The following is an 18,525-nucleotide window of genomic DNA, read 5'->3' on the forward strand; positions in this document are numbered from 1 at the left end:
ACTCCATAACACACAGAGGTCTACGGGCAAATAAGGCCAGAGTGTGTGTGGTGTGTTCAGGGCCCCCCACGGCTCCAGGTGATTAGAAAAGACAAACCTACCGAGCGGCCGGATGGGGAGCCAATCCTTTGGACTCCGATTGGAGGGGAAATAAGGGAATAATTTTCTGGGGGGGGGTTCTCTCTGAAATAACTCAAGTCCTCTATTTCCAACAAATTACTCAGTGTTCCCACTAGAGTAGCAGAACCTCGTCCCAGTATTCTTCCCACTGAACCAACGGAGTCCAACAATTTCTCTTTGTATTTTCTTTTTCTGTATAAACTCCAAAATCCCAAAACGAAGGATGTGCATGTTGATCCTCTTGTGGTGATGTCAAAGTCACCAGTTTCTTCTTTACCATGTCTGGTTTAATAGATGCATTTTAAATTATTTATTTTTTAAGAAACGTTAAAAAGCAAATAAGTGAAGAAAAGCTCTCATTTTAGTAACCAAAACCCTTTTTCATCCACCTGCAGTCTGAGGTTATACGGATGATTTCTACAACTTTGATGTCAAATCCCAACTGATGAAGTCGCTCCATGAAATCTCCCAAAAAAAGAAATGTGATAAAAAAAAAAATACCAAAGAGTGTCCACTGAGTTAAAGATGCCCAACTGGATCTGTACATGTAAAGGGTCCCATGAAGGAGATCATGAGGATAAAATACAAATAACCATTTTACATTTAACTCTTCTTCCCACTCAGAACGCTACAGGTTTTCAAGTCTTACCTTTGCTGGTAGGCGCTGATCCCCTGCACGCTCTGTGGGGACCCGTTCGTGGCTCCGGGGACCGGCACGGGCACCCGACCCACCGGGGGTCCCGTCATCATCCCGCCGCCGCCGCCGCCTCCAAGTCCGGGTCCTCCGGGTCCCGAAGCCGTCACCTGGAGGCTGAAATCCGGGAAGATTCTGATCATGGTCCCCCCGGCTTCGCTCCCGCGTCTAGTTTCACAACCTCCTCCACCCCTCCAACTCCAAACACGGACCAGTCACCGCGTACTGAGATCACTAAGCTCAATAGTGATCCGGCAACAGAGGGTGGGGGGTGGTGGGGGGAGGGATCTTCTCTGTGCTGCTTTTTATTCTCCTTTTCTTCTCTAACCTTCGGTCGTAACTCTCAGGCAGGTCCCGATCATGGTCCCGGTGTCTGCGGTGCGCAAAACAGACCAGCACCAGCCAGTGGACCGGTGGATGAGCGGGACTAGTGAGGGATTACTGCACGAGCAGAAACAACCGGGAACCTCTACTCCTTTATTAGTTATTCTTCTCGGCTCTATCCTTCAGAGAAACCCCCGTGCAGCTCCGGATCATGGTCCCGGTGTCTCCGGTGCGCACGGACTCCCTTATCTTCTTCTTTTCTCCTCCTCTTCCTCCCACTCAATCAGTCAATAGTGATCAGTGGACCGGAGGATCTGAGAGGTGGTGCTTTCCCCGGTGAGAGACGGACGGGCAGCCGCGTCTGGGTCGCTGTCTCCCGGCGCAGGAGCTCCGGACTCTGCTCTCTCACGCGGGCTCTCCATCCGAGAAAGGCATCCGGTCCCCGGCTGAACCCTCTTGGCTCGTCTGCCTGGTGGAGTCGGTGTGTGTGTCGGTGTCGATGTGTGTGTCGGTGTCGGTGTGTGTGTGTGCGTGTCTCTCTGCGGGAACAGCGGACCTGAAGAGCAGTCAGTCAATCAGTCGGTCAGTCAGTCAGTGAGTGCGCGTGCAGCTCTCAGCAGCACGAGCTCGGCAATGACATCGGTGTATGTGAGATGCAGCGATACAGCAGCGGAGTGTGTCGGTATGTCGACGTGCGCCTGCGTATGTGTGTGTGTGTGTGTGTGTGTGTGTGTGTGTGTGTGTGTGTGTGTGTGTGTGTGTGTGTGTGTGTGTGTGTGTGTGTGTGTGTGTGCGCTGTCCTCTGCGAGAGAGCGAGAGTGAGAGAGAGAGAAAGAGAGAGAGAGACTGCTCGTGCAGAATAACAGCAGCTTTGAACTGGACTTTTATTCCCAGACACCGCCGATGATAAAGATGCAGTTTTATGAGAAAATGTCATTTTTTTTATTAATTCTGTATTTTTTTTCTAAACCTCGTGCTGATAAAAATCTCCAAACAGACCGAACAGGTTTGAGATAAATACGCACAAACTTTCACGAGAGGACAAACCAGACACTCGGTGTTTCAAACCCTCGGACTCTAGACCCGAAGTCCGCCACAGTTTTCACGTCGAAGTCTCGGGAAAACGTTGCCGGAGAGAAGAGGAGAGAAGAGAAACATGTCTTGTATTCGTGCGCGTAAAGCAACCGGTCAACCGACCACGGAGACGGTGTCACGCGCACGAGAGGAGCAGAGGTTTGTTTCAGGGACTCAGACTCACGGTGAATGAGATGTGTTTGTATATAGAGCAGCGTGTTGTCTTCATCAGGTGCGTGTGTGTGTGTGTGTGTGTGTCCTCTCAACTGATTTCAGAACAACCGCTCAGCTCTCCTCTCTCCGCTCACTGAGCTCTGTGTGTGATCAGACTCCCGAATAAAGTCATATTCAAACACACACACACACACACACACACACACACACACACACACACACACACACACACACACACACGCACACACACCGTCTCCTCCCCCTTTCTCCACCTCTCTCTCTCTCTCTCTCTCTCTCTCTCTCTCCTCCCTCTTTTCTCCCGCAGCTTATTTGTTCTCCCAGTTCTCTTCCATGTTATGTTGTTGAGCTGAGCTCGCAAAGAAAGAAAATAACCGCCATCATCATCAGTAGTAGTAGTAGTAGTAGTAGTAGTAGTAGTAGTAGTAGTAGTAGTAGTATTACTAGTAGTAGGACCCGTGGTGGATTGGCCATAGGGAGTACCGGGACTTTCCCCGGTGGGCCGGTCAGTAATGGGCCGGCAGTGGCTGACCTTTTTTTTTTTTTTTTGTATGTAAAGACGCATAAGAGGCCCAGTAGTCCCGCCCACGCATTTTCCAGACCCACCTTCGTCCAATCACCTTTAATGATGAGCTAATGACACATCATTAGCAATCTGTGAGAGAGAAGAGAAAGCAAAAATGGAGAAAAAACGAAAAGGCGGTGCAGAAAAACTGAGGGAAAAGAAGAAAAAAAGCTCTCGCAACTGATGCTGCTGAGAGCAGAAATATAATAAACATGTTTGCTGCTGCGGGGGCTGGCGGCGGTGGCGTAGCCTCCGACTCCGGGGCTTTGGCTGCGCCGGGCGCGGCGGGTCCCTCTCAGGAGATGTCGGACAGTGAAAGTGAGGCTCCCGCTGCCATGGTGGCACAGTGTCATGAAGCTTCTAATGAGCACCAAGACACGTCTGGTATGAACGGACTCACTTTACTGGTGAACTGCAGTATTACAACTGTTAAAGCATCGAGAACGCGCTCTTGCACCAGACATGTATATATTTTCCACACGTAACATTCAACATTAGTTAGTGTCAACAAGCACGTATCATTGTACTTTCTGCCTTCAAAGTAAAAGCACTTCCTGTTTCCATGCTCTTCACAATAAGAGTAAATAATGTAATAAAACAAGTTACAACATAAAGGAGGGGGAGGAGGAGATTGGTGGTGGTGATAGCAGGTGAGTGTGCTAGCTAACATGTTGTGGATAAACACTCATTCACTAAATGTTCAGAAACGTTGTCTATGAACTTTACTTGACATAATAGATAGCGTGTGGTGTAAACTGTGTGTGAACTCTTTTGAGACACTTTTTGCAGAACTAAAACTCTTTCGCCCTCCTGACATTTTCAGCACAGGGAATCAAACAGCCGATTCGGGCGTGTTTTCTTTCTTCTTTTACTGCTCTCCTCCTCCTCCTTATTGAGCCAACCAGGACACATTTTTGATATTTCATCTGTCCCCCCCACCCCCCACCTCCAACTCCCTGCTCCCCGGACCCCTGCGGAGCTTTGATGGCCCCTAATAACCAGCAGTTCTTGTCTGTCCTTCCAAACAAAAGCATTGCACTAATAAAACTTCCCAATTGAGCTGATTAAATACCAATAAAAAAACACACAGCTCGCACTCTGCCAGCCTGCAGTCTAAATTGGATCGCAGCTCTAACCAGCAGCTCCTAATGAAAACCAGCGCTGCGACCCAGCCTCGCTCGCCCCGCAGTCCAGTTTACCTGCCCCTCTCTCTCCCTCTCCCTCCCCCTCCCTCTCTCTCTCTCTTCTCTTTCTCTGTAATGAAATCAAATGAATTGGACTGGAGGTTTCAGGGGAGACATGCTGGACCCCCTTATAGAATTAGGACTGAGCCGCAATGTATGTACACATGACTCACCAACCCATGATGTGTGTGTGTGTGTGTGTGTGTGTGTGTGTGTGTGTGTGTGTGTGTGTGTGTGTGTGTGTGTGTGTGTGTGTGTGTGTATGTGTGTGTGTACTGGTTGTATTAGTGAGCTGTGACCAGGTATAGTACAGCAGACAGAATCAGGACAGTCAACCTGCTGTTATCCCTCAGGACACACAAACACACACACACACACACACACACACACACACACACACACACACACACACACACACACACACACACACACACACCTCCAGCAGCAAACAACAACTGTGGTGCGTTCAGGTACTGTATGTTTTGCTATTCTTTGATGTTCTAAATCTTCCGGTTTTGTGCGTTTTATTTATTTATTATGAATTATTTAGAACTACAGAAGTTTGTTCTGGAGCTTTCGAGGAGAAGTCACATGGACTTCATCTGCAGGTGTAAAGTGAACTGGACTTTTTTGATTGAAAATATTATCTGTTATAATCGGTGACGTAATAATAGGAAAATCAAGGATCCCCAACAATGAACAGTAACTGCAGTCTTCAGTAATCTCTGTTAAATATTAGTTATTTTAGATATGTTAAGGAGTATAGTAGTAGAAGAACGACAGTATTAGGGCGACATAGATGGAGAACCTTTGCTCCATTTATTTGCTGATCCGATCAGTTTCATTAACTTTTTTTTGTTGCATTTTCAACACAACAGGACAATCCTTGACATTTAAATCAACATATAAAATAAATAGTAAATTATCAAAATATTAATATTGGTATCAAAAGTTTTGCTTATAGCGAGTATAATGCTAACCATTATATACATACATATCTACACCGACAAACGCTTATACATATGCAAGAAACACATTTTTAAAGAGAAAGGTTGATGTTGAGTCAATGGAAAGACAGGAAGTATTGCAGTTTAAGTTGTTTGACTTTGAGCTCATGTACAGAGATCATGAGAGAATTAGAGACAAATGGAGAAAGAGTAGCCGACAACTTAAGATACAAGTTTTGGGGGGGATTAAATCTCGAATTAAATCTCAGAACTGACACAAAAAACTTTTGATGTCATCACCAAAATTCATGTGAATGCAACAAAAAAACAAAAAAAACGTGTATTGTACCTAAACGCACGTCACAGTTGCACGCACACACACACACGCATGCAAACACACACATACACACACACACGCAAACACACACACACACACACACACACACACACACACACACACACCTGTCACAAGTTCCTCTGACTTGCTGTAAAACACAACAAAAGTCAATAATTCCCGTCATGTCTCTCTAGATCATCTCTGAAGGCACGATGTCTTTCTAGCCGTCTGTCCGTTAAAGATCACACGTCTCCGTCTCCTCATTTGTGTCCTTGGTAACGACACGGCGATGACAGAGCAATCATAACTCTGTTTTTCAGGAGACTGCGTTTTTTTTTTTTTGATTTAAATAACAATGACCTGATAACATAATATATTTATATTGAAATGATACACTTTTTTTAATGGTCTAATAAACCTTTTTTGAAAAGTGAAGCTGATGCTTTATGTGTTAAAGCTGCATCCTCTCTCCTGACCACCAGGGGGCGACTCCTCTGGTGAGCGGGCTGCCTTCATCCAGCCGGACCAGACGGCAACTTTCAGTTCTGCGATGTGGACGTGTCTGACCACCAGGGGGCGACTCCTCTGGTTGTGTAGAAGTCTATATAAATGACTCTACTTCTCTCTTGATTTATTCCCTCAGTAAACATTGTAAACATGAGTTTATATCTCAATCTCTACTTTCAAGTCTTCTTCAATACAGCATGATGTCCATTTAGTAAATTATGGTAATTTAGAGTCAAACAGACCATAAAGCAGGGGATGCTTTAGGGTGGTCATTAGAGAGTAAAACATGATATCATACTCGCTCCATTGTCCCGAAAAACTCACAACAAAAACAAACTGCAGCTGACTCCGCCTCCACCTGATTGAGGCTCAATAATTGTCTCCTGTGGAGTGAAACAAGAAGAAACCAAAAGGTTCCTCGTTTTGATTCTGGAAAACATATTTTGGGGTTTTGCTTCATAATCCTGTTAGCTTTAATAGTTCATTTCGTCAAATAAAGTAGTTTTTCACCAGATGCTTCTTTTCTCTGTTTTCTCTCCATGCCTCGGCCGCTGAGAGTTCACAAGGTCGTGCTGTTTAAGGTTGTGTTGAAGGTCGTGCCTCTGGAGCTCCGGCTGAAGGACTCGCTCTGTTCAAGGCGACAGTTTGATTTCAGCCTGAATGGATTCACTGGATTTCTGTGGAAACGACTCGCTGCACGAGAGCAGGTACGTACTTCTGTGATAATGACTGGCCATGAATATAACATGTATTTCACAGAAATCAATTACTTGGTAATCCACGTGAACATGAACCAGGATGTATAAAATTCTGCCTTTCTGGTGAAATAAAAAAGTCTCCTTTGATGCACATTTTTTTGGGAACTAAAACTAAGATATTCTTCTGAACAACTCAGTACTTTTGTTTCCTAAAACAGAGGACGGGAGTTTATTCATGTGACGAGCATGTGTTGCTGCTTTTGTAGGAATAAATGAAGAGTGACTTTTCCCAAGATATCCTACGAACCGTTTCGGAAATGGTAAATATATATTTCGGCCGTCAGGGCCTGCTGAGCCTTCTCTGCTGGCCTAAACAGAATCACAAAGTTATAGCTATTTTCTAATTTAACATATATATTTTTTTATATATATATATATATATATATATATATATATATATATATATATATATATATATATAATTAAAAGTTATATCTATTTTATAATATAATTATTTTCACATTGGCTAGCTCCTGTCTCCTGTCTGTTTCTCATGCCTGTCTGTCTGCGTCTGGTCTGGCCAGCGAGCTGGTCTACCTCAAGCGCACTCCTTAACGCTCTTCATCCGATCAGATCTCACCTCTGTTTCTCTCTCTTCTCTCTCTCCACCAGAGAGTGTTTCCTCACAGAGACAGCAAAGCACCCTGCACACTCGGGTAGATTAGGTGGCGGTATGCACCTAGTCAAGTTGGTTGCGATCCGCCACTTAAACATGTGGAAGAAGAAGCTGCCGCTGCAGAGACTTTCTCTGTGGACTCTGTGTAACACTTGGACCTGCTGTCCTCCCAGCACCGCGACGCATCTCACTCTGCTTGGCCACGCGTGATGGAAACTAACTGGAAAGCAAGTCTGCGCTAGCTCGCGACCTGCAGTTCAAAACTGACAAATTGACCAAAGAGGGGATGATACAATAACAATGGCTGATCAAACCATTTAAAGGTTAAACTCTTATAACTAAACTATAAATAAAACAACACAGGACAATGTGCCTATCAGTTAGACTATTTTTGAAATTAATCAAAACAAAAGCACAAAAACATGAATATACTAAAGAATGAAACTAAATCGCCACCGTTTACTTTTTCAGAAATCGAGTCAAAGTTAGAGAGTGACCCCCCTCAAAGCTTTAAATGATGAACCTGATGATTATTTCTGTGTTTATTCTTTTTAATATGAATTCATGGAGTTTTTGGGCCTTGATTGCGTTTTCACAGCGCTCGTCAAAATGCATTTAGGAAACGATTTGATACGAAACGGCGAATAAATAAAAAGCAATGACGATGCCACAATCAATCATTAGCGCGCGTGTGTGTGTGTGTGTGTGTTTGTGTGTGCGTGTGAAAACAGAGAAGAGGACATGAAGTCGATGTCTATTATCGATCATTTGCATATGGAGGTGTGTAAATTGCATGTGTGTATGTGTGTGTGTGTGTGTGTGTTGTGTTCGTACATGAAACTTTGTGCGTCTTCAAAGGGCCCGTCTGTAATTCCTCGTAGCAGTTAATTCATCATCTGTGCCGGGCGGCAGGCGTCTGCGGGCATCCGAGACTAATATTTCAGCTCCCATTACAGCGGCGGAGCAGAGCGCCGAGGCCCAGGTTTGACCTCTGACCCCAGAGGCCTAACCCCATCCATCAACGAGGGAGAAGAGAGGGGAAATATTAAGAGGGGAGACATTGTTAGTTATATTACAGGGGAGAGACATTGGGCTGTCATCTTGTCACTGACTTCATGGGAGAGGAAGAAGTGAAGCTGAAGTCACAGATCTGTAGATTACAGCTGTGACATGTGCAGGTTTAAAATAAAACAATCACACGAATGACCTTGAACACAAAGGGCGACGCAACGGTTCCTCTGATGTGTTGTGAAAAAGTGATTCCTCTTTTTATTTTGTACTGTTTTCCTGCAAAAGTCACGAGTCGATGTCTGCTTGTCTTTTCAGTCTAAACTTACAACTTTATGCAACAAAGCTAAAAATAAATAAAGATAATTGTCTGTGACATTTAATTAATTGATTGATGTTTTTTATTTTCCGTGTCATGTTCATAAGGTGCCCGTCTTAAACTAAATATTCTGTCTGGCAAATAATATCTGCGACAAAAAAATCATCCATTTCCTGAAGCCTTTTACCTTTAACCTTTCCAGTCTTTGGGGTGGGCATAGTAAACTCAGGAGACAAACACATGTTTGTTGGACCCTGTTGGAACAACACCAGTCTCTGGCTCCCTGATGTGCACGTCCTGCCGATCGCTACTGCACACGTGCACTTATCTTCCTTATAATGCTGGGAAAAACAACTTTAGATAAGAGGTGGACGTCGTCATGGTGACATCACTCGTTGGTTTGTGGATGTTTTGAAGTCTCGAGTTCGGCGATTTCACTGTCGACGTCTTAGTTTTTTTGCAACCAGTGAAAAGGAAGTGACCATATCTGTACTGAGGAGAAGTGACGTAGAGTCCACGTCTCTGGGAGAGACTTGCCAATCACTTTGTAGCCCCGCCCTAAAGCATCCCCTGCTTTATGGTCTGTTTGACTCTAAATGACCATAATTTACTAAATGAACATCATACTGTATTGAGGAAGACTTGAAACTAGAGATTGAGACATAAACTCATGTTTACAATGTTTACTTAGGGAATAAATCAAGAGAGAAGTCATTTATATAGACTTCTATACAACCAGAGGAGTCGCCCCCTGGTGGTCAGACACGTCCACATCGGCTTGACTTTCGCAGAACCGAAAGTTGCCGTCTGGATGAAGACAGCCCGCTCACATTCAGACAAGGTGTTGAACTTAAACCTCCTCCTCCTCCTCTTCCTCACCTGCAGCGGGAGTGAAGTTTCCGCAGCAGCCCGTCGATGCATCACTCTGATCGCAGCGAGAGAGCCTTTGATGACTTCTCTCCGTATTACATGCGTCGCCCTAATGTGAGATCAGCTTGTGCGCGAATCTGTTTTCAATCTCTGCTTCCATTTTCTGCTCCCGTCCCAAGACTAAAGTACATTATGGCGCGGCCGATGATGAAGGGATGGTTCTGCTCATCAGGGAGAAGAGGAGGGGGAAATGAAGGAGGGATTGCAGAGGCTTTTTTCCGCAGCGCCACAGGGAGATCATTACGGGGACTCGAGGAGACGCTTTCCTCTCCGTGTGCGTGTGTTTGAACACACGGATTGTTTTGAGTCCACGCCAATGCAAAACACGTCTCCAGCCGGCGGCTCTCTAATAACACCGAGGCCTTCGAGTCTAAGTTTCGGAGTGTTTCGGTGAACGGTGATTGCATCCTGCAGTGTCACATCTCTGAGTGCTTCCTCACCTCAGAAGGAGAATAAAAACCTGAGAACCAATTGCCCTCTGAGAGATAACACATTACATTGACAGTATTTAGACGTCTGATCAAGACTCTAAAAAAATTTAAAATACATTTTCTGCATGTTTTTAGTCATAAAATGTTGTATAAATCATACTCTGAAGGACATGTTAACAAACCCTTCAGTAGAAACCTTCAGAATACATGTAGGAAGTGAAATAAATGTATGAAAGTGTAAAGTTTGGTGAATGTGAAAGCTGCTGAAGTGAAGATTTCTGGATCAGTCTGAGAACAAACGCATGGAGAGAAAACAACCTTTCAATGTAAAATTACATTTTGTTGAGTAGGGTAAAAAAAACACTAATAGATATCAACATGAAACTTCCCCAGTTGATTAATGACACTAGAACAAATATTTGTTGTATTGCAAGTTTTTGGAAATGTTATGTTTTAATATGCAAATGAGGCATTATCTAATGGTAACTTTTGGGGAACTTAGAAGAAATCTACAGACGCAAACAGACAAAGTAATAAATACATGTTTTCTTTCCACTAGAATGAAATAAGAGAAGTTATGGAAGATATATAGACCAAAATCAGAGCATGAAAATGTATAAATACTTTACTGTCGGTGTTGATCAAAATAAACAGGACCCTCAGAACACGACGTGAGCAGACTGACAACGTTAAACAAGAGAAATCGTAAAATAAGCGATAAAACCTGGGTGCACGAACGAGGTAAAATACATAAATATATAATTATGATGATATGCTGTCGGCGCCATTAAACAGTAACGTGCACCTTTATACATCAACTCTTCAGGTGTGTTATAGTCTTTATCTCGCCCTTTAAAAAAAGGGGAGGGAACTAAATAAAAGGCGAAGCAATCTTGTGTGTATATTTTAATGTTTTCGTGCATCCAGTTTTATTTCCATCTTAAAACATGAATAAGGAATATTATTCTTATTCTTATTATAGATGTTTTACCTCAACATGCTGACTTAAACCTCAGTTAGTGTCTCTCAACTCACGTCACACAACAAACTTTGTAAAATTCGTCCACGTGCTCGTATTTATATTAAGTGAGCGTTTGCAGCTAAATATTATTTATCATTAACCAGAAGTATAATGACGTATAAAGATATTTCTGACATAACTTTTCCATTGTTGTAATAACAAAAACCACCATCTTTTACTGTAGTTTCCTGCGAAGACTGAAGTTTATTTTGAAAAGATGGACATGGACATGGAGAGTCGGCCTCACCGGGAGGCAAAGACCGCTTGCCTGCCGTTGTTAGGCCAGTCTTCAGACTGCTTGCACCGGGGCTCGGTCTTCAGACGCTTGGCGTCGCCGTCAGGCCGTCGGTAACAGCCTCCTTCGCGCCGGCTCCGGTCTTCTCTGAGTCGGGTTGTTTGTGAATGCAGCCCATAGTGTGTGATAAACTCCATCTAGTGCAGTAAACCACTGCGATCATCAGCAAACACTCAGATCTCTGTGGTTTGAATATTTACTGGCCTCACCCCGCCCCTCTTTTCTTTTTTCTCCGCAGAGTTTAAAAATTAAAATATGCTTAAATAAAGCAACAAAACAATAAAACAAACACACGATTATGAACGTATTTGTAATACGTCAAACGCAAACATAAAAACAATAAAACAAAATAATCAACGTATGTGTAATACGTCAAACACAAACATAATCAGAGAGGAGATACGTTTCTGATCAGACGTAATTGGGAATGCGTATTAGTTCTGGGGGAACGTAATTTTTAGGAGACAGGGTTGAAAAAGCACGCATGGAAAGCAAAATACAGCGTTAGCATGACTGCATCCAGCTAGCCAAGCCTTCCTCGTGTACAGTCCCATTCTACACAGCTCCGCGTGTGCTGCTTCCCTTTCACGGCGGTCTGTTGCTTTATGCTGAGTTCAGGCGGCTGATCTGGGACCAGTTGTTTCTCCGCTATAGTTCTTCTCTCAAAACTGTCTTGGAGGAGAGATTTGATCTAGTTAGGGTAGAGTCTTTTTGTAAGAGTAGCGCTACTAATGCTGGGCTGTTCCATTGTCATGTCGTTAAAATGTTGCTGCGATAGAAGCCGGCGAGAACAGAAGAGACGAGAAGACAAGATTTGAACGAGACACGAGCCCTGACGAGAATTGCCCTCGCGGAAGTCTTCTTTAGGGCGCTGATTGGATCAATTGTATGTCATTCATTTATTTCTTTAATCAGTGATTGGCTAAACTGCGCATTAGACTTGTCTTCCTTGGGCAGAATGGATCTGGCACCACGACGTGCACTAGCAGCAGAGACGTGCACTGGAGCAACTGAGAGGTGCACTAGCAGAGAGGACAAGCAGGAAAAGCATATATTTGGTGAAGATATCCTACAAATATTACTGGGTATATTCCATAGCTCAAAAACACAAATATTGACAATTTTTTTAATTTATTAATATCACTATCATTTTTATAATTAATAATATTATAAATATATATATTTTTTTTTTCTTTGGTGGCTCAAGGTGGGTGGGGCCAGGCCCCGTTGCCCTCTATTGGCCAGCCGCCACTGATCAAATAATACTACAGCAGTCATAGTTTGGAGCTGAACAATTTCATGACATTCAGAAATCAGATTCTTTCAAACACAAAGGAATCAAAAAACCAACAGGTAGATCCACAGGGGAGTCCGATGATATCCAGTTTGTCCTCAATGATGTCACAAGGGCGGCCATTACATTAGTTTAATTTGGTGTAAATCCCTCCCACTGAGCAGAGAGGAGCAGATCCATTCAAGCTGTGGACAGTGAAAGTTTTGACATTTAAAGCCTTTAACTAATCATTCCATCTGCATTTTATTCTTTTCTTTCATTTTTTTTTCTTCTGACTTCCCAGCGAGAGAGGAGATAATTTGAGCGCTCTGTCTGTTTGATGTGCGGTAATCGCATGTGATCTTTTCAACAGGGAGCCGGCCGTCTCGTTAATTTGACCGTCGCTGCGTGGCTGGACCCCCCACCCCCCACCGTCCTCCCCCCAATCAGGCCGCTGCCTGAAGAGTAATTGCAGAGCCACCATGCTTCGATGCGCTCGACCTTTACGACCTTAAAAGCCATTTCCATTTTTCTGACCACAAAAAAAGAAAGAACATATCTTGTTAATTGCAAATATTCTACCTCCTCTGCTCAGCCCCTCTCCTTCCTCCCATTTGATTTCCCTCTGAAGGCAAAAAACGCTGAAAAGCATTTCCATTTTCATTCATCAACGCTTATCAGTCATCTGAAGGCCCCTTCAGCCACGATCAACATCACGGCTCCGACGAGAGGGGCGCGACCACGAGAAATATTAACATGCTGAGCAAGTTGCTTTAATGTGGAGAGCTTTGTTGCAGCTCACTGCTATTTATTTATTTGTTTTAATCCTCTGACACTCTGTAAAAGACAGAAGGAAGTGTCACAGCACACACACGCACACACACACACACACACACACACACACACACACACACACACACACACACACACACGTCCACAGCGCAGAATACATTCAATCGTTACATTAATAATAATATGTTTTATTTGTACTGTGCTTTAGAAGGTACTCTTTATATGGTAAAAAAACAGATAGAATAAAAGCAATAACAATATTAACAGAGTAGATAAATTACATAACATCAGGAACAACAAAAAACACATTCATGACTAACGAACTATGCGTTTTTTTTATTTTTACCGAACCGAGAAGTTTTGTTGCCTGAACGTCTCGTGAAGATGTCGGCCATCTTGCCCAGAACATATTGTTGTTGTTGTTTGCATTCAAGTTCCTCCTCCTCCTAAAAAAAATAATACTAATAATAAAATGCACATCAATGTACTTCTGTTGTTGCATAATGACAATAATGAATCCAACACAAACTGACCTATTTTTTAGGCTTCCCAAACTACAAAGAGTTTATTTCTGCAACCACGAGGTCTATAATGTTAGTGTTATAATAAAGGGAACACTTGTGAGATGTGTCCAAATGTGTAGATATCAGTTTATATGTTACTGGTTAAGAGTAAATGAAGATGAAGGCACACATCATCTTTTACTTCAATGCATCACAGCGTTTATTCTTTGTTCGCTGCGGAGAGAAAGAAGCTAAACATAAAACCAGCTGTGACTCACCAACAAACGGTTATTTCCCGGGTGAAGTTTTTCTTTAACGCCGATCATCAAAGTCGAGAGTCAGAATGTTTTCTCACGAGCCACAAACACAAACACTGACTCTGATGTGAAAGGAAACTTTTCATCCCACAAACCAGCGGAGCAAGTTGAGCTCTAAAGGATGTCATCAAGGACCGTCGCAGCAATCAGGGACGCATTGATTTGCAGCGCGAGAGAGACACACAGCGGCCTCAGCATTCAGCAGAGACAGCACCACATCAAGGCTCTTCCTCCTCCTCCTCTTCTTCCTCCTCCTCCTCCTCCTCATCATCCATCTCCTCTGTGTCATCAGCAGCGTTTCACAAACTGACCTCCTTCTGATGAAGTAAACATTAACTAACGCTCTGTAATACGTCCGCGTAACATGAGTGTGTTTATCGTCGCATCCAATCACTGCCTTCAGCTTTCAATTGTACTTCATCGTCTCCGTTAAAACTTTGTGTGTGTGTGTGTGTGTATGTGCAGACCGAGGAAAACAAAGGTCTGATTAAGGGCAAAAAATGAATCTTGGGAAGATCAAAAACATGTTAATGATGCATTTCTGATGATTGGATCGCTGTCGTTTGAGAGAAACCTGAATGCCTTGAAGCTATTTCACTTCGGTTGAGATGAAGACGGTTCAACTGTTGGAACTTTGCACGCTGATCACGTGATGAAGAACAACCAATCACAGCCAATCATTATAATATCATGTCACCGTAGCATTATACGGTAAAGATAGTTTATCATTATAGTGCAGAATTACCCAGAGCTTTACGATCTGTCTCTTTTACCTGCTTCACCCTTTAAACATCCAGATGAACCTGAAGATTACAAGTCCAGCAGTAAAGCTGCTGTCAGCATGAGATCCAATAATTAATCGTGTGTTTTGACGTTTAGTTTAGTCACCGAGGTTTACGAGTAACTAACTACGACTTTATCGTCAAGCACCTTGGATAAAAGGATAAACGCTCTTCTAAAAATCCATTCTCACGTCACCTGACAAAAACTGAAAAATAATGTACATTTCAGAGTTATACAAAAAGGCCTTTATCAGGGAACAAGTAAGTGGACGACTGAAGACTGGAAGAAGGTCTTATGGACCGATGAATCAAAATCAAAATTTGATATCTTGGGTTCATCACGCAGGGTTTTTGTACGCCGTTGAGTAGAAAGGATGGTTCCTCGGTGTGTTACACCAACTGTAAAACATGGAGGAGGGAGCGTGATGGTCTCGGGCTCTTTTGCTGGATCCAGAGTCGGCGACTTGCACAGAGTGACTGGCACCCTGAACCGAAACAGCTACCACAGCATTTTGCAGCACCATGCAATACCAATGAAATGAGTCCAATTGTTTATTTGTTCTATGCTTTAATTTCAGAGTACATTGAGAAATTAAACTGTGTACATTTCAATAAAAACTGGAGAAATTGATGTGTTCTAAACATTTTGACCGGTAGTATATATGTATGTAAATGTGTATATATATATATATATATATATATATATATATATATATATATATATATATATATATATATATATATATATATATATACATACATACAGTTGTGTGAAAAGGTGCATGACCCCTTCCTGATTTCTTATCTTTTTGCATGTTTGTCACATTTAAATGTTTCAGATCATCAAACAAATTTAAATATTAGACAAAGATAACACAAGTAAACACAAAATGCAGTTTTTAAATTAAGGTTTTTATTAAAAAAAAAATCCAAACCTACATGGCCCTGTGTGAAAAAGTGATCCCCCCCTGAAGAAATTCAGGAACAAATGAGAAACAAAGTAATTGAGATCTATCAGTCTGGAAAAGGTTACAAAGCCATTTGTAAAGCTTTGGGACTCCATTGAGCCACAGTGAGAGCCATTATCCACAAATGACGAAAACATGGAACAGTGGTGAACCTTCCCAGGAGTGGCCGGTCGACCAAAATTATCCCAAGAGCGCAGCCACGACTCATCCAAGAGGTCACAAAAGACCCCAGAACAACATCCAAAGAACTGCAGGCCTCACTTGCCTCAATTAAGGTCAGTGTTCATGACTCCACCATAAGAAAGAGACTGGGCAAAAATGTCCTGCATGGCAGAGGTCCAAGACGAAAACCACTGCTGAGCAAAAAGAACATAAAGGCTCATCTCAGTTTTGCCAGAAAACATCTTGATTATCCCCAAGACTTTTGGAAAAATAGTCTGTGGACTGACGAGACAAAAGTTGAACTTTATGGAAGGTGTATGTCCCATTACATCTGTAACAGGGCAGTAACACAGCATTTCAGAAAAGGAACATCATACCGACAGTAAAATATGGTGGTTGTAGTGTGATGGTCTGGGGCTGTTTTGCTGCTTCAGGACCTGGAAGACTTGCTGTGGTAAATGGAACCATGAATTCTGCTGTCTACCAAAAAATCCTGAAGGAGAATGTCCGGCCATCTGTTCGTGACCTCAAGCTGAAGCACACTTGGGTTCTACTGCAGGACAATGATCCAAAACACACCAGCAAGTCCACCTCTGAATGGCTTAAGAAAAACAAAATGAAGACTTTGGGGTGGCCTAGTCAAAGTCCCGACCTAAATCTGATTGAGATGCTGTGGCATGTCCATAAAAAGGCGGTTCATGCTCGAAAACTCTCCAATGTGGCTGAATTACAAAAATTCTGCAAAGATGAGTGGGCCAAAATTCCTCTACAGCGCTGTAAAATACTCATTGCCAGTTATCACAAACGCTTGATTGCAGTTGTTGCTGCTAAGGGTGGCCCAACCAGTTACTAGGTTTAGGGGGCAATCACTTTTTCACACAGGGCCATGTAGGTTTGGAATTTTTTTCCCCCTTTTAATAATAAAAACCTTCAGTTAAAAACTGCATTTTGTGTTATCTTTGTCTAATATTTAAATTTGTTTGATCTGACACATTTAAGTGTGACAAACATGCAAAAAGATAAGAAATCAGGAAGGGGGCATTCACTTTTTCACACAACTGTGTGTGTGTGTGTGTGTGTGTGTGTGTGTGTGTGTGTGTGTGTGTGTGTGTGTGTGTATATATATATATATATATATATATATATATATATATATATATATATATATATATATATATATATATATATTACACCAATAGCCTGGAGTCAAGGTATTGGTATATCTATGTTCATGCTGTACAACATCAGGAGAATACCTCCCCTTCTCACCCAGAAGGCATCTTTTTTGACTACACCTTGAATAAGGAAGGTAGTGCCGTAGTAGCACTTAAATGGCACTTACTGATAGCACTTTTTGGTTTAACTTTATTGAAGAAATTGTACTTTTCTTGATTCTTATTGTTCTGAGTTTGTACTCATGGTTGAGTTGCACTTATTGCAAGTTTCTTTGGATAAAAGCGACAGCTAAATGAAATGTAATGTAATCTACGTATCCATAGCCTGGTCCATCAAGGTATTAGTATATCTACTGTGACGTCTTAAGAGGTCGGGATCGTGAGACGTGGGTGTACAGATCGAGACAACAAGCAGTGAGTTTCTTAACTCAAAGGTCTACATTTAGATGCTTCTTAGCAAATCCAACCAAAAGGTTGTTGCACAAAACATAAATATTCCAGTTCATTGCTGGTTCCTTCGTTCTTTTACATACTCTCCTTCTTCTCCCCTACTCCTGTCCTTGATTGTGCCTTTCACTAGCTGTCTCCAGGGTAATCCGCCTCATCCCTTTCAGCTGTGCAGCAGACTTGGGCCTGGCTGCACTGCTGACTGGGAATTGTAGTGTATACATATGTCATGCAGGATTGTAGTCCCTGCTGCAACCACTGGGAAGGGATGCACCTCCCATTACGTATCAATAGCCTGGACCATAGTCAAGGTATTGGTATATCTAACTATCAATAGCATGGACCATAGTCAAGGTATTGGTATATCTAACTATCAGCAGCCTGGTCAAGGTATTGGTATATCCAGTGGCGGCCGGCCAATAGAGGGCAACGGGGCTTGGCCCCACCCACCTTGAGCCACCCAATTTTAAATAAATAAAATCATAAATTATAAAAAAATTAATACATTATAAGAATTGTCAATATTTGTGTTTTTAAGATATGGAATATAGCCAGTAATATTTGTAAAATAGGATATCTGCGCCAAATATATGCTTTTCCTGCTTGTCCTCCTCTGCTCTGGCTCGATCGATTCAGCCCAAGGAAGACCGGTCTAATATGCCGTTTAGCCAATCACTGATTAAAGAAATAAATGAATGACATACAATTTATCCAATCAGCGCTCTAAAAATGACTTCCAGGAGGGCAATTCTCATCTTGCCCCAAGGCTGCGCGTTCCTGTGTC

The 18,525-nt window shown here is 42.6% G+C and overlaps 1 protein-coding gene across 1 annotated transcript in view; it reads right to left on the reverse strand.

Annotated features, from left to right (window-relative positions):
• Nucleotides 1-957, reverse strand: part of npas3 (neuronal PAS domain protein 3) — a gene marked incomplete at both ends in the record, with an annotated part of 256,082 nt that extends 255,125 nt beyond the window's left edge. Inside the window, one exon of the mRNA XM_079231114.1 lies at nucleotides 770-957. Coding sequence (XP_079087240.1) covers nucleotides 770-957 — 188 coding nt within the window. The remainder of the gene's footprint in view (nucleotides 1-769) is intronic.
• Nucleotides 958-18,525: the final 17,568 nt, after the last annotated feature.

The sequence above is a fragment of the Taurulus bubalis genome (assembly GCF_910589615.1).
Source record: "Taurulus bubalis genome assembly, chromosome: 1".
Lineage (NCBI taxonomy): Eukaryota > Metazoa > Chordata > Actinopteri > Perciformes > Cottidae > Taurulus > Taurulus bubalis.